The 12,318-nt window shown below is 46.0% G+C and overlaps 1 protein-coding gene across 1 annotated transcript in view; it reads right to left on the reverse strand.

Annotated features, from left to right (window-relative positions):
* LOC144170107 (uncharacterized) overlaps positions 1-11,037 on the reverse strand; it is a 31,419-nt gene extending 20,382 nt beyond the window's left edge. Inside the window, exons 1-7 of the mRNA XM_077699678.1 lie at positions 10,633-11,037; positions 10,455-10,561; positions 10,234-10,365; positions 6,887-6,995; positions 3,351-3,491; positions 2,063-2,189; positions 1,898-1,969 (exon numbers count right to left, since the gene is read on the reverse strand). Of these exons, the coding sequence (XP_077555804.1) occupies positions 1,898-1,969; positions 2,063-2,189; positions 3,351-3,491; positions 6,887-6,995; positions 10,234-10,365; positions 10,455-10,561; positions 10,633-10,870 (926 nt within the window). The 5' untranslated portion in view covers positions 10,871-11,037. The remainder of the gene's footprint in view (positions 1-1,897; positions 1,970-2,062; positions 2,190-3,350; positions 3,492-6,886; positions 6,996-10,233; positions 10,366-10,454; positions 10,562-10,632) is intronic.
* Between the last annotated feature and the right edge of the window lie 1,281 nt (positions 11,038-12,318).

Here is a 12,318-nt window from a genome sequence, read left to right on the forward strand (position 1 = left end):
GAACGACCGATGCTTCAAGTGACTTGAACAACGACTGTCCGCCAGGTGGTTCGCAGGCACCAGCGGCATGCGTGTAAAACAATATTGTTTGAGCTCACCGTGTGAGCTCACACAACGCGATCTTAACGCGTAATTTATTGCATTGTTTAAACAGCTGCGTGATTTCGGGCGTCCTAAGTTCATTAAGACGTGCGCGCAGCTCCTCAGAACATTGGACACCGGCAGTGAGTTTGACAACATCGATTCGTCTCCGCTGCTTCGTGCATGAATGTACCCCAGTTGTGCAACGTCATTTACGACGAAGAAACATCAGCGTACTCGCCGCCAGTTTAATCCATTTCACAAACTGCCTACTTTCCTTGTATGTCGGGGCGTTGTTCCGGCCGCGGACGCTTGCTTGTACGGAGTAGCTTGGGGGGCTGTAGCCAATGGTAAAGTCCACGGCACTGCATCATTTGCGAGCGTGCACCTCTTCAACATTCAGTATTACATCCCCTCAAAGCACCAAAAAGAACCCTTTCGCGCACCCGCACTCTCAGAAAAATGCTGACCGCAAGTATCATCATTTTCTGCTGGGGATGGCTGCAGAGAACGCATTCATTCGTTTAGGATCGCAGGTAACGTAATTTACTGTCACGTTTTCTTGCTATCCGTTGCAGTACGTACTCAATAAAACATTCACACCCCATTTTTTTTTTTTTGCGCAAGCATAAAAAGCGCAGCAAAAAATCTCATTTTTGTGAGCGCTCAACGGCTACCGTGGCACACATTCCCTTCGGTTCAGTGTTTTGTACCTTCTTTTGATTGTTACCAACTCAAAACACATGCTTAGAACACGTTGAAACACTGGGGCGAGCACAAAGGCTTTCGCATGGCTTTCTTCAAATTATCGTCTGCACCCCCGGCCGGCGGAACCAGCTAGGCTGCGGCGAGCAGATCTCGAGCAGACGACCGGTGACGGAAGCTGCCGAGAAGGCCCGACAAGGAGCCGAAAAGATCCGAACACCTCCGAGTGGGGGGGCGCTCAGTCAGCTTCTTTTCTCTGCTGCTGGAGGGCGCTGCAATAAACGGTCTCAGCGGCACCAATTTGGCGACTTTATCAAAACGAAGAGCACACGTTCGTTTTGTAAGCTGTGTCCTCACCTAACAATATATCTTACACCGTGATCTAGGCTATGAGGTGCGTCGTAGTGGAGGGCTTCGGATTAGTTTTGGCCACCTCGAGATCTTTAATGTGCGCCAAAATCTCAGCATACGGGCATTATCAATTTTCGCCTCCACCTGAACAGCAGCGAACGTGGCCGGGACCGGAAATGCATCTCTGGCCTCAGCAGCACAATGCCTTATCCACTGAGCCAAGACAATCCTTTGCGCCACCTGATTGGATGGCCTCTGCGCCTCATGACAAGTCCCGGCAGAATATTTTATGTCCAAAACAACAGTGCAGCTTTTGAGCTGTCCGGGAGTGTAAGGTGCAGGCACTTGTGCATTGTGTAAGGTTACGATATTGGCAATATCATGCAGTGTGGCCTTAATTTGTAATAACTACACAGGAATATTCATTTTTTCATTGGAGTAAGTGCAAACCATAGAGAGCTGCCTTAAATAGGCAATGTAAGAAACAAGCCACAGTTCAAAATAAGAATGGTTGCATTACTGGTATTGAGCAGAAACAACACCACGATACCGAGCAGTATTTGCGTCTACACTCAACGCCACGGTTTATGAAGCATATGGTGGCAACTGGATGCAAGATGAATTTGGTTAGCCGCAATTCTTGACGTGCCCGAAAAAGCCAGTGTCAGCATGTTCCTACCTAAGCACTACAGAGATGCGGGGCTATGGAAACTGGGACTAGATAGACAAGGTAAAAAGAACAACAGGTTAGCCAACGTACGTGCGATCACAGTGCTGCAGAAGTATGTGCCCTGCCTCTGTAACTGCAACAAGCTCTCCAAAGATGTAGTTGCTGCAAAGGAATGGAGTTTTTGAAGCATTAGTTGATTTTGGATAGCACACACACACACAAAATTGATAGCAAATTATGTAGTTCCAGTGTTACCTTGCTGCAGCATAACACAACCGGTCATCATATGCAAATTCTGAGAGCACAACAGGATCCGTGGCCAATGTGTCAAATAAATGAATGTACTGACACCGGTTCTTGAATCGAATGCAGCAGGAAGTCTCTGAAGGAGAAGAAAAAAGCAATTACACTTAATGCATAACAACTCTAGTCCAAGCAGGAACATCTGGACAAGTGTGATATCTCTAAATGTCACTATGCATGCATCGACAAAGAAACAAATAGGCCTGCAAGCAACGACAAATTTTAGACAAAAGAAAAATGTTTCACGCAACAGAAATATAACTTTTTTTAATATCAGGAAACAGCCACAAAAAAAAGAGGCTTCACTTTTGATAAATGTTATTCAACAAGCTCCGCCCCAGCTTTTCACATGCCAATTACAGTGGTAACTCTGGCTCGAATCGATGCCCTCACAGCCTAACAAAAGTACAGGGCACAGTGCAAGAGGTAACTTAGGAAGCTCTTCCTCTCTTTGAGGTCTCCACTCCACCACCAGAAATCAAGGCGTGATTGCTGAGCAGAAAAAGAAAAACAAGCAAGCTTGTTTTTCTATTCCTATTGTTGCTCTTCACTCCGTTCCCAAACTGGACAAAATTTTAATGATAAACAAAGCCACGCATGCATCATAATCGATGATGCATGCGTGGTAATGCACTGGAGGTAACATAAAGGTAATGCACTGGAAAGCCTAGCTCTTTGTAAATCAAACTAAACTACAATTTCAGGTGCTGAATATTCCCTGGAGTTACGACCAGAGAATTATAGAACAATTAATACCAACTAATATTTCTCGACTTGCACCGAAATCCTGAGCACATGGGCATTTTTGTTCACCGCTTGCAACAAAAAATGGTCCCCATGGCCGCAGGAATCAAACACGCAACCTCGTGTTTGGCAGCAGCCCACCTCAGCCACAAAGTCAGCCCAGTGGGCCGTGTTCTTTATTAACAACTTCAGGAAGCACAAAATTTCAATCTCATACACGCGTTTTAATTTTACAAACTTTGGTATGAAGAATTGAAAGAATTCAGTGGCTGTAAACCTGTACTGGGTTTTTCATTAATCAGAATGAGAGCCAATTAAAAGGCTTTACAATGAAGCGGGGACCACAATCTGCATCAGTGCAGTTGTTTCTGAGAAATCCAGTTCCGTTTTTCTTTTTTTAGTTTTAGTGCGCTTCCCACAAGATGTGGGAGTATATGACACCCTCCAAAAAAAGCTCCCTATTGGGAGCACCCCCAGTTTGTGGACAAGGACTTACCTTGTTGAACATTTTGTAGGCTCACTTGGAAAATAGTGCCATGGTCACTGCTTGGTGGTTTCAACACAACACTGGCCGTCTTTTGCAGGAGTGGTTCTTTCGGATGCTCACGCTCATTAGATGAGACATACTCAGAGATTACTGGAAACAGTAATGGGGAGAGAAACGACTTGAAGCATCAATCGTTTTTAAATGTTCCCTCTTGCCCAAACCCAAACAAGCTAGTCAGAAACTAAAATGGAAGTGTCATGCTGTCTTGACAATGACATGTTCTTTTATACAATGAAGGACCTGGTGGAGTAAGCAAAAATGAAACATAAACTACTGAGGCACACACATAAAAACAAAATGCAGCTGTACTTGCTTGTTTGCAGCTTGTCACTGTGGCAAACTCAGCCTACACATAGAACACAGGAGCTGCTGATTTCTTCCATGCTTGAATTGCTCATTTGAGCCATGCTGAGCCATGCGTCTTAGTCTGGGGATGCGCATCAAATTAGAGCTGAACCTTGAATCTACAAAACACATTTTACTGATATTTTTATTTAACTCTTTCGCTACCGCGCCTATCAAAATCGATCAATTTGATCTATACTTTTGGGAGCGCCTTTTCATAGCGTTCCAGGCGTTTCTCGAACAAGTAAAGCTGTTCGGAGTTGGATCAGAAAATGGCCTTTCAAAATCAGCTTTGTTTTCATTTTTGCAACGGAAACGTGATTTCTGACACGCTTTTGAATCCCCTGGGTGTGGAAAAGGGGCGTGGTCATTGCGCGTCACGGCTACCAACGAAGAATGCATGTAACTCGTAATTACTCTGCAGCAGCGCTTGTTTTTTGCTATCAGGGCGTGAATGGGGAACTAGCAAACGATTTTCAATCGTCAGGTTCGCGCTCTGACAGTAATAATCCCAGAAATCGGCTGAAAATGTCAAGCAGTGCCTGGTTGCAAAGCTACTTTATGATTTTAGGCAGTTCTATTGCCTTTGCGCACATTGTTCTACATACTGTGGTAGTTCTACTTACCCCAGGACCATTCGCAAACAGTTTACAACAGTTTCGGTTTCGTTTCTGCATCGCAAAATTCATATTTAGCACTACTACGCAGTTACCCAAGTTCAAGGCTACCTGCCATGGCGCCTGAAGCATCCGCGACTGATCCTCAAACAAAGCACGGCGCTCCTGATTTCCCCCCACCCTAACCCGATTTCTGCGCTGCGATAAGAAATTCAGATGCAAGTCAAAAGGTCACACCCAGTCACCAGATATCTGTTCCGCGGAGGACAGTGCTCCAAACCGGCCTTACACTGCCAGCTATTCGCCTTCCAGTTTCGTTTCCATGCGAGGGTATATCCGGGTGTCTAATGTTGCTGCATAGTTGAACTGTCTATTCGGATGGAGTCTCTGATAAGTTTTTGTACTGTTTCATTTGAAAAATGTTAGGTGGCGCTGCAATAGAGGAGGCTCGTTGTGCTGATCTTCAGCGCGCAACTGCTACTCGGCCAAAGATCGCAGGGCACGATTCTAGCTCATCGTACCTCATTTTTGCGAGCAAGGCTACAATTGCGAGTAAGAAGATGATAATAAAGCTCAGCTTTATGTTTTGAGAGATAACTGACCGTGAACGACAACAAGCATCAGCCACGGCGTTCCGTTTTCAACTTCATGCATATTTCTTCCGCATCGCGTGCTTGTCCCAAATATTGTGCTCGCTGTAGATGCAAAGTCAGCCATTGACAAGATGTTTTTACGTTATGTGGGGGCAAATTGGTGCCTCTGATAATGACAAACCGCCAGATTTATTCCAGGAAACCACCTGAAATTGCACATTTTGAATTGGAGGTTGGGCTTCACCGCATGACACGAGCACCATGCATGCTAACATTTTTATTTTATATCTGACAAACTGTTCCGTGCAAGTCGACATTTTTTCTAGGGCGTGTTTTTGAAATGTTTTCCTACAAAATGTATATTCTAATTTTTTTCTACTACCGGTGGTATGATATACACAACTCCTTTTTTATCATTTTTTTCGACAACTTGACAAAAATTTTGGTTTTGATATTTTTTTTACAACTATGATATATAAAAACCTTTAAAAAACTGGTATTATTGGAAATGCCGTTAAATAATCTGCATTTTGTGCTCCTGCAATTAGTGCCTAACCAATTTTTTAGCAGGAAAAAAAAATGTTTTCTTGGACCCCTAAAATTAGTCAATTTTCCGGCGGTAGCGAACGAGTTAACAAACAAATTTCCATTTCCTCCACAAGTGCCCGTAGACTTAACGCTTTTTTGATTTTATGAAGTCATAATTGAACAAGATATTCTGTGGGTCCCGGTGAATTCGTTAAATTGAGGTTCAACTGCACACACCCAACAAAAGAAAATCTTCAGAAGGCAGGCATACATTCCCCACAGAAATAAAGTTCTCGGGCATGCAGGATAAATAAAAGGCTAAATCGTGGCTGAACCAGAATATACACCAAGCCAACGCCGCCTGTATAAACACTGCCTAACGCGTCGGCCACTTTCCAATGGGAACGGTAGGGACGCTTAATTCAGGTACTCATCCGGTATGTGGCGCGCACCGGCGGACGCTCCGCCTTACATCACTGCTCGCGAGTCGCGAACGCTGCACCCACTTCTACGACGTGTGTCTGTCAGCTTGCTTGTTGGGTTTCAAGAGCGGTTTCGCTCCCGTCTTAGCCGTGACGGGGCGCTAGTTCTGGGGAGCACTGCGGATCTCGTTCAACGTGTCATTTGCATCATACCTTCTGCATTTTTCGAAATATGACTGACGGAGGACGAACTGAAATAGTGCAAGACCATAATAATTGTCGGGTAGACAAATAGCAAATAGAAAAACGACATTTTCGGATGGTACCGCCATTATTTTTCTGATATTTCTCTCTCTGGAGCATTTACTCAAGAGAAAAATGCGTGCACATTTTTTGTTCAAGCGTTCACTTCTACCATTACTTTCCAAAAAATATCGCATGCTTGTAAATTTCAGGAGATGAAGAAAACAAAAGGATAACCAGTTGAGGGTCCAGCCACGCTGTTCGGGCGCTTCTACACTGCAGTTCTCAATTTGAAACTGCGTACCGATACAGAGTGCGAATAGCGTGGACAAAACGACGCCGAAATGAGGAGGGGACAGAGGGGATCGCCCAACTCGGGAAATTTCGGGGCCCATGATCCAAGTAGATAAGCGCACAAAGCCGGCATCAGCCTGCATCAGCTCAAGTGATGTTGTATCCGCCATGGCAAAGGCGGTTTTATCAGCGACAGGCCAAGATAAACAGGCATGGTAAGAAACAAGAAGGCATAGGAGCACCACCTGGGTAACGCTAGAGAAACTGCCAACTATTTTGCATAGTTTCCGAGAAGCGGCGCTGGCTGGCGGACATGAAAGCACGCAGGGAGGCTACGGAGTGGGAAAGGGTAGGAGAGAGCAGCAGGAGAGTGGCTGTTTGGCCATTTTTCGCTCACGCGTTAGGCAATGTTTATACAGGCAGTTTTGACCAAGCTAATGTACCTAGCTTGCCGAGGTCCCAGCCAGATGGGTGGGCCAGCAGGGAAGAACCATCGGAAGGACCATGGCGAAGTGCGGCAAGGCAGCCTCCAGTGTAGTCCCAGTTGCACTCCTAAAAGAAAAGTCACCTGTGAAAGTGCATCCTGTTAAAGCACTGCCAGCACAATCTCACTTCACAAGTGAGTGCTGGTGAAAATGTGATTCAAGTGATTGTTACAAGCTTACGAGAAAATCCCGACAATCAGTTTTCATTTGCAACATACAAAGGCACCTCTGCCAAATGCTATTCTTGTAGGATGAGCAGAACTCGTCCACCAGAACAGGTTCTCCTCTTGAGCCCTCAGGACGACAAGTGCTCGTCTACGGCTAATACCCCGGCTACACTGGGGTCCGAATGTCATTTGAACCAAATGTCATTTGACTCAAATGGGGTGCTTCGAATGCCATTCAGCATCCACCGTGCTACACTACAATTTCGATGGCATTTGAAAGCTTTCACAATTGCTCGCCGTGCTGTAGTGGCACTGTTGTCGCCCCGTTCCGTTTTCGTACAATAATACAACAATCAAATTTAGGAGCAGTCTGAGGCAGTAAAATGATATCAAATTAGAAGAGACACCAGTTTTGATTCTCATGTGGTGGCTGTCTTGCGTAGTTTTATTTTCTTTTTGCGAAAATTTCTTTGTATGAAAATTAAATATGGTCATTTCATATTTTAAGTAAATCAACAGTGAACAAAGTTCCACAAACAAAATAGTTTTGTTTGTTTTACGTACGGAAGTATTTTTTATTGCCGATTGAAGATGCTGCGTGTGAGAGTGCTAGAAATGGCATTTCAAATCCCAAATGTCTCTCTCGGAGCTCATTTGGCTCGAATGTCATTTGAGCTGAATGGCATTTCAAAACCTAGTGTAGCAGCACAACCTGGCATTTGAGTCAAATGACATTTGGTTCAAATGACATTCGGATGCTAGTGTAGCAGGGGTATTAGATTGCACGTCGCCCACCAGGTGGAAGCACGTGCTTGACGATTTTGTGTTTTTTCTGGCACGAGTGCAATTTTTGGTGAAAACATGGTGTCCGTTGGCAGAGACACATCAAAGGCTGGCCCATTAACACAACCCAATAAAAGAACATTTTTTTCTTTGTTATTTTGTTTTAATGAAGATGATTCGTACACCGATGTTTATCTTGTGTCTGGAGGTGAAGAAGACCACAATGATGCACTTCCCACACTTTCCCGCAATTGACTTTTGATGCTTTACGGCTAACACGCACAACTGGCTGGTGCCGGCAAAAGAAATGCAAAATTAAATATTCTGCGGGCTTGCACTACATATTCACCACAGTTAAAACTCACAGCAATGTTATTTTACAGTGACAAGGTGATTATCCAATGGCTGCAGGGCAAAAACTGTAGGAAAGCAACACGAGTTGAAGGTAATGGGAACAACGCTGAGGACACTACGGCCCCTCTGAGCGACTCTCATAACAGCGCGACAGCAACTGAAATCAAAACGACGACAAACAGATCATGCCAGCAGTCACCTTAGAGAAGACTGTGGCTACATAATCCGCCTCTTTCACAACCCCACTGCGCATGCGCAATCCCCTAGCGGCCAAGTCCCTAAGCAGTCCAGTAGGGGCAGCAGACGACATTCCCCACAGCTCCCGCACAAGCGTTGCGCACAAGCGGGAAGGGGTCGTGGTTGTATTTACATCGTTTGATTTTTTGTGTGCGCTCGTTGTGCGCGGAACAATGCCCACAACTTGTGCTGCGTTCCGCTGTAACTCGGAGTGCCGAAAAGGGAACGGTGTCGGCTTCTATCGCTTCCCGTCAGCCGCACGCGATCGGCTACGGCGGCTTGCGTCGCTCGCGTCGGCTCGGGTGATGGGAACTGTAGGCTTAGCATCCTGGCGGATATTTGATCGCTGCTATCTGTGCAACTGCGAATGACAATCCGCAACACGACTTTTCACTACACTATCATCCCCTTTCTCGCATGTGGAACTCTATTTAAGTTATAACTGCCGTTTGAGCGATCGGTGACCAAGACATCTGCGTAGCCTGTTTCGATGCTTCCGCGCAGGTATCGCCATCTCTCGGCTGCTCGGCGCACCGCGGCGACCGGTCAGCGTAGGCTTGCATCGCGGCAGATATATCTGATCGCCGCTTTTAAAATAAGCCCTGACAACAATCCCTAGCACAATTTTTCACCACACTAACACCTACTTTCTCGCATGTGGAACTTTTTAGCGATCAGATTGATTCAGAAGAGCAGCGACAAGCGCGGTTGCTACCGTGGTCTGCGCCGGTTCGAGCCGCTGAGTGTGCCGAGCTGGCAGGCGCGGCCGGCGTGTGCGCGGACTGTTTCCGAAGGCAGAAAACGCTTCACCATTGCTTGCTTTATCCATTTCTTGCGAACAAAAGCGCAGAATCTACAAATTCAGCTCAGCGATCATCGTAGTTGACCGTGGAGCAAAAACAGTAGGCGGAGCGACGCTGACGACGCATCTCATGCGCGCATCGGGCCGTCTCAAATGCGACAGTCGTAACGATCAGTCGCATGCGAATCGCGTGTACCAATCGTACATGTGTCCAGCGCTTAAAGGCATTTGGCGAACTGCCGGCCTTTGTTGAGCTGGCGATCGCACTTCATGCCAGACGACTCCAAGTACTGCTCGCTCTGCTACTCGGACGGCACACGGATCTGTCCGAGATTTCTCTGCCAGCCCTCATTCAGTGATAAGAAGCCGCCTGGTATTATGTGATGACCAGGGGCTGTCGTCTTAAGGCGTTATAACACCAACACAGAAGAAAAACTTCGGCTGCTCCTCGCCGTAATGTGGGATTGCCGTGCATACAACGAGAACGCAGCCGGAGGAAACGCCGGCAAACCCTACAGCTTCAACTTCCGCTAGGCACGCTAGGTGGCAGCACACCGCAATGAAAGAGGCGGATTGCACGGCACAGGTTTTACTGTATTGTGAAAAGCCTACCTAGGTGTGACTAAGATTGATATCGGGTTTATTAATATTTGGTTTCAGCATTACTCCCAACGGGTCAGTGAACTTGCTGCCTGATTTTGGCTGGTTCCCACCATAAGCAGTAGGGCCACTGGCATGTCATATTAAGGCAGAAGAAGCGGGTAATTTGAAACTCATGAATTACTTAATAAAACCATCAGACAAGACAGCAATGTCTCACATAAACAAAATCGCAGTGAGGCATGAGTTGTCAATCTTTCGAATAATGGGAAGTTGTGTGTTGCCTTCGCAGTCCCTTGAAACCTATTTTCGACCCCAGTAACCATTCACCCGTCTCAGTCACTTACGCAATGGGAACTTACTCTGCAGCAAAATGATTCCGGCTGTGCTTGCATTAGCTCCAGGAGACTCAGGTTAACGTCTTTCAGTTGATTTCGTGCCTTCTTGGAGTTGAGGGCCTTTGTCATTTGATTAACAGCAGCAGAGAAAGCACCCTACAGAGAGAAAATTTTTAATTATCCGAATTAGTTCTAACAACAACATATATAGTATGTTCAAACGAATCATAAAGCCAGCACTTTACCTTACGTTTGACGATACCCCTGTAGTGGCCTATGGTCGAGTGGAAAGTGCGTATACGCTGGTTCAGGTCAAGCTGATATTCTAGGCAAGGCTCCAGAGCCCATCTAACTGCAGAAAACAAAGACAATAAGTATAAGCGACAATAGATTGCAGCAAAAACGAAAAAAAAAAAACCCTACCTTCGTTAGGGGCTGTAAGAGGCAGTGTCAGATAGAGCGCGGAGAGTTTGTTTCGTCGTGAGTCATGACACTTCAAGGCGACGCAGTGAGAACCTCCTTCTGGATTCACTTCAATGTCTACTCCAGCCCCTCCAAAGTCAGGATGATACTTCGCGCCGACGCTGAAATCTACCAGCTCAGCCAACGCGTGTTCAGCAGCGTTTGGCCATACTGGCAGTAGTTTTGGCGGCACGTTCATTGCAGCAATTGCTCATCTAAGGCATCAGCACTGTTGTATTATTTTAGCTTCGTCGGGTGCTTACACGGTTGTAGCAGGACAGTGTCTCGGAGCAAAGCATTCTCACGTGCAGTAAGCACGCATCCGCGTAGAAATCATTGAAATTTGGTAGAAGTCATAGCGATGCCGATACGGCTAACTCACTTTACACGAAAGTTGGCGAAGCAAAATTACAGAAACCTTATGCATATTTTGTTCCAAAACGTCTAAATTAAAAAAAAAGTATTTGTGACACAGCATATCGCTGCTACTACTATCTACAATGTGTTTTGCACTGCGGCGCTACCACAAAGTGGCGGTCTTTTCAAATCACGTTTGGCGCTTCTTTCCATGCGTCATGGGCAATAATGCTTCTTTCAGAGCTGTTTTGCTAACCAAGGCTGAAAGAGTGAATGATGAATGAGTAAAACGTGTACTTGATCCCAGAAAAAAATAAAAAAAGAAACGTTGGTGACCCCGGCTCAGTCCAAAAAGCCGCGAGCTGTCACTACTGCTCGGGCCCGTGAGATCAATCGTTCTTAATCTTCCGGCCGCGAGCTGGTCAATTTGACTATACCCCCTTTATACTTAGCATTGACATAGCCTCCTTTATAAAGTATAAAGGGGGATATGGTTTGACCCCCGACAACGCCGGGTGTGGAGAAAGGAGTGGCGTTGGGTGGTAGGGACATTCCCATCGAGATAGTATACGTAGTGTAGGGAGTTTGACAAGAGGGGCTGTTGTAGGAATACTGGGTGGGAGAGTTTGGAATATCCTCCAAAGGCGGCCGTCGCGAGTGTTTAGAAACGTGTGAGGGCGGAGAGTGGAGACAGGCTGCGTCGTTGGTGGTATCAGTGGTACAAAATGTTTCGGTGAAGCAAGAAGGAATGGGTTCGACGAGAGTGAGTACGTCCGCGTTATCCACCTTCGAAGGGAATGCCCGAGTATTGTTTTCACCGGACTGTTTTATGTCGCGTGTAAATTGTTTGCCCGCTGTCGTAGAACTCGATGTGGCACCAAGTTTCGATTTGCATGGGATGGTGGGAATGTTATAGGTAATGTACGGGCAAAATTTCAGGTGTGTAGGTTAATTAAGTTTCGGTGAAAATTAGTCATGCAAGTGCTTGAAGGTGTTTCACAACCATCATGCGCATCTTTCTCCGGTGTCATGAAAGAAATAAGCGTGACATTGAGTATATGTTTGTAAGGAATAAGGGGTTGGGGGACCCCATAGGGGTGATGTGTGGGCAAAGCTCCAATTATGTAGGTTAAATTCTCGGCTCAATTTTGCAGTTTCGATTTTATTAGGGGGCATAAAGGATCATGCGTGCACGATCCGTTAAATTCGTATCTTTGTGGGCAGTACGGCTGTTAGAGAACGGAAAATTCTATAACCTCTGCCGCAGAAGCTGTATACTATGCCATTGGC

Source organism: Haemaphysalis longicornis, unplaced genomic scaffold (assembly GCF_048455015.1).
Source record: "Haemaphysalis longicornis isolate Haplotype H1 unplaced genomic scaffold, Haemaphysalis longicornis Haplotype H1 scaffold_2, whole genome shotgun sequence".
Lineage (NCBI taxonomy): Eukaryota > Metazoa > Arthropoda > Arachnida > Ixodida > Ixodidae > Haemaphysalis > Haemaphysalis longicornis.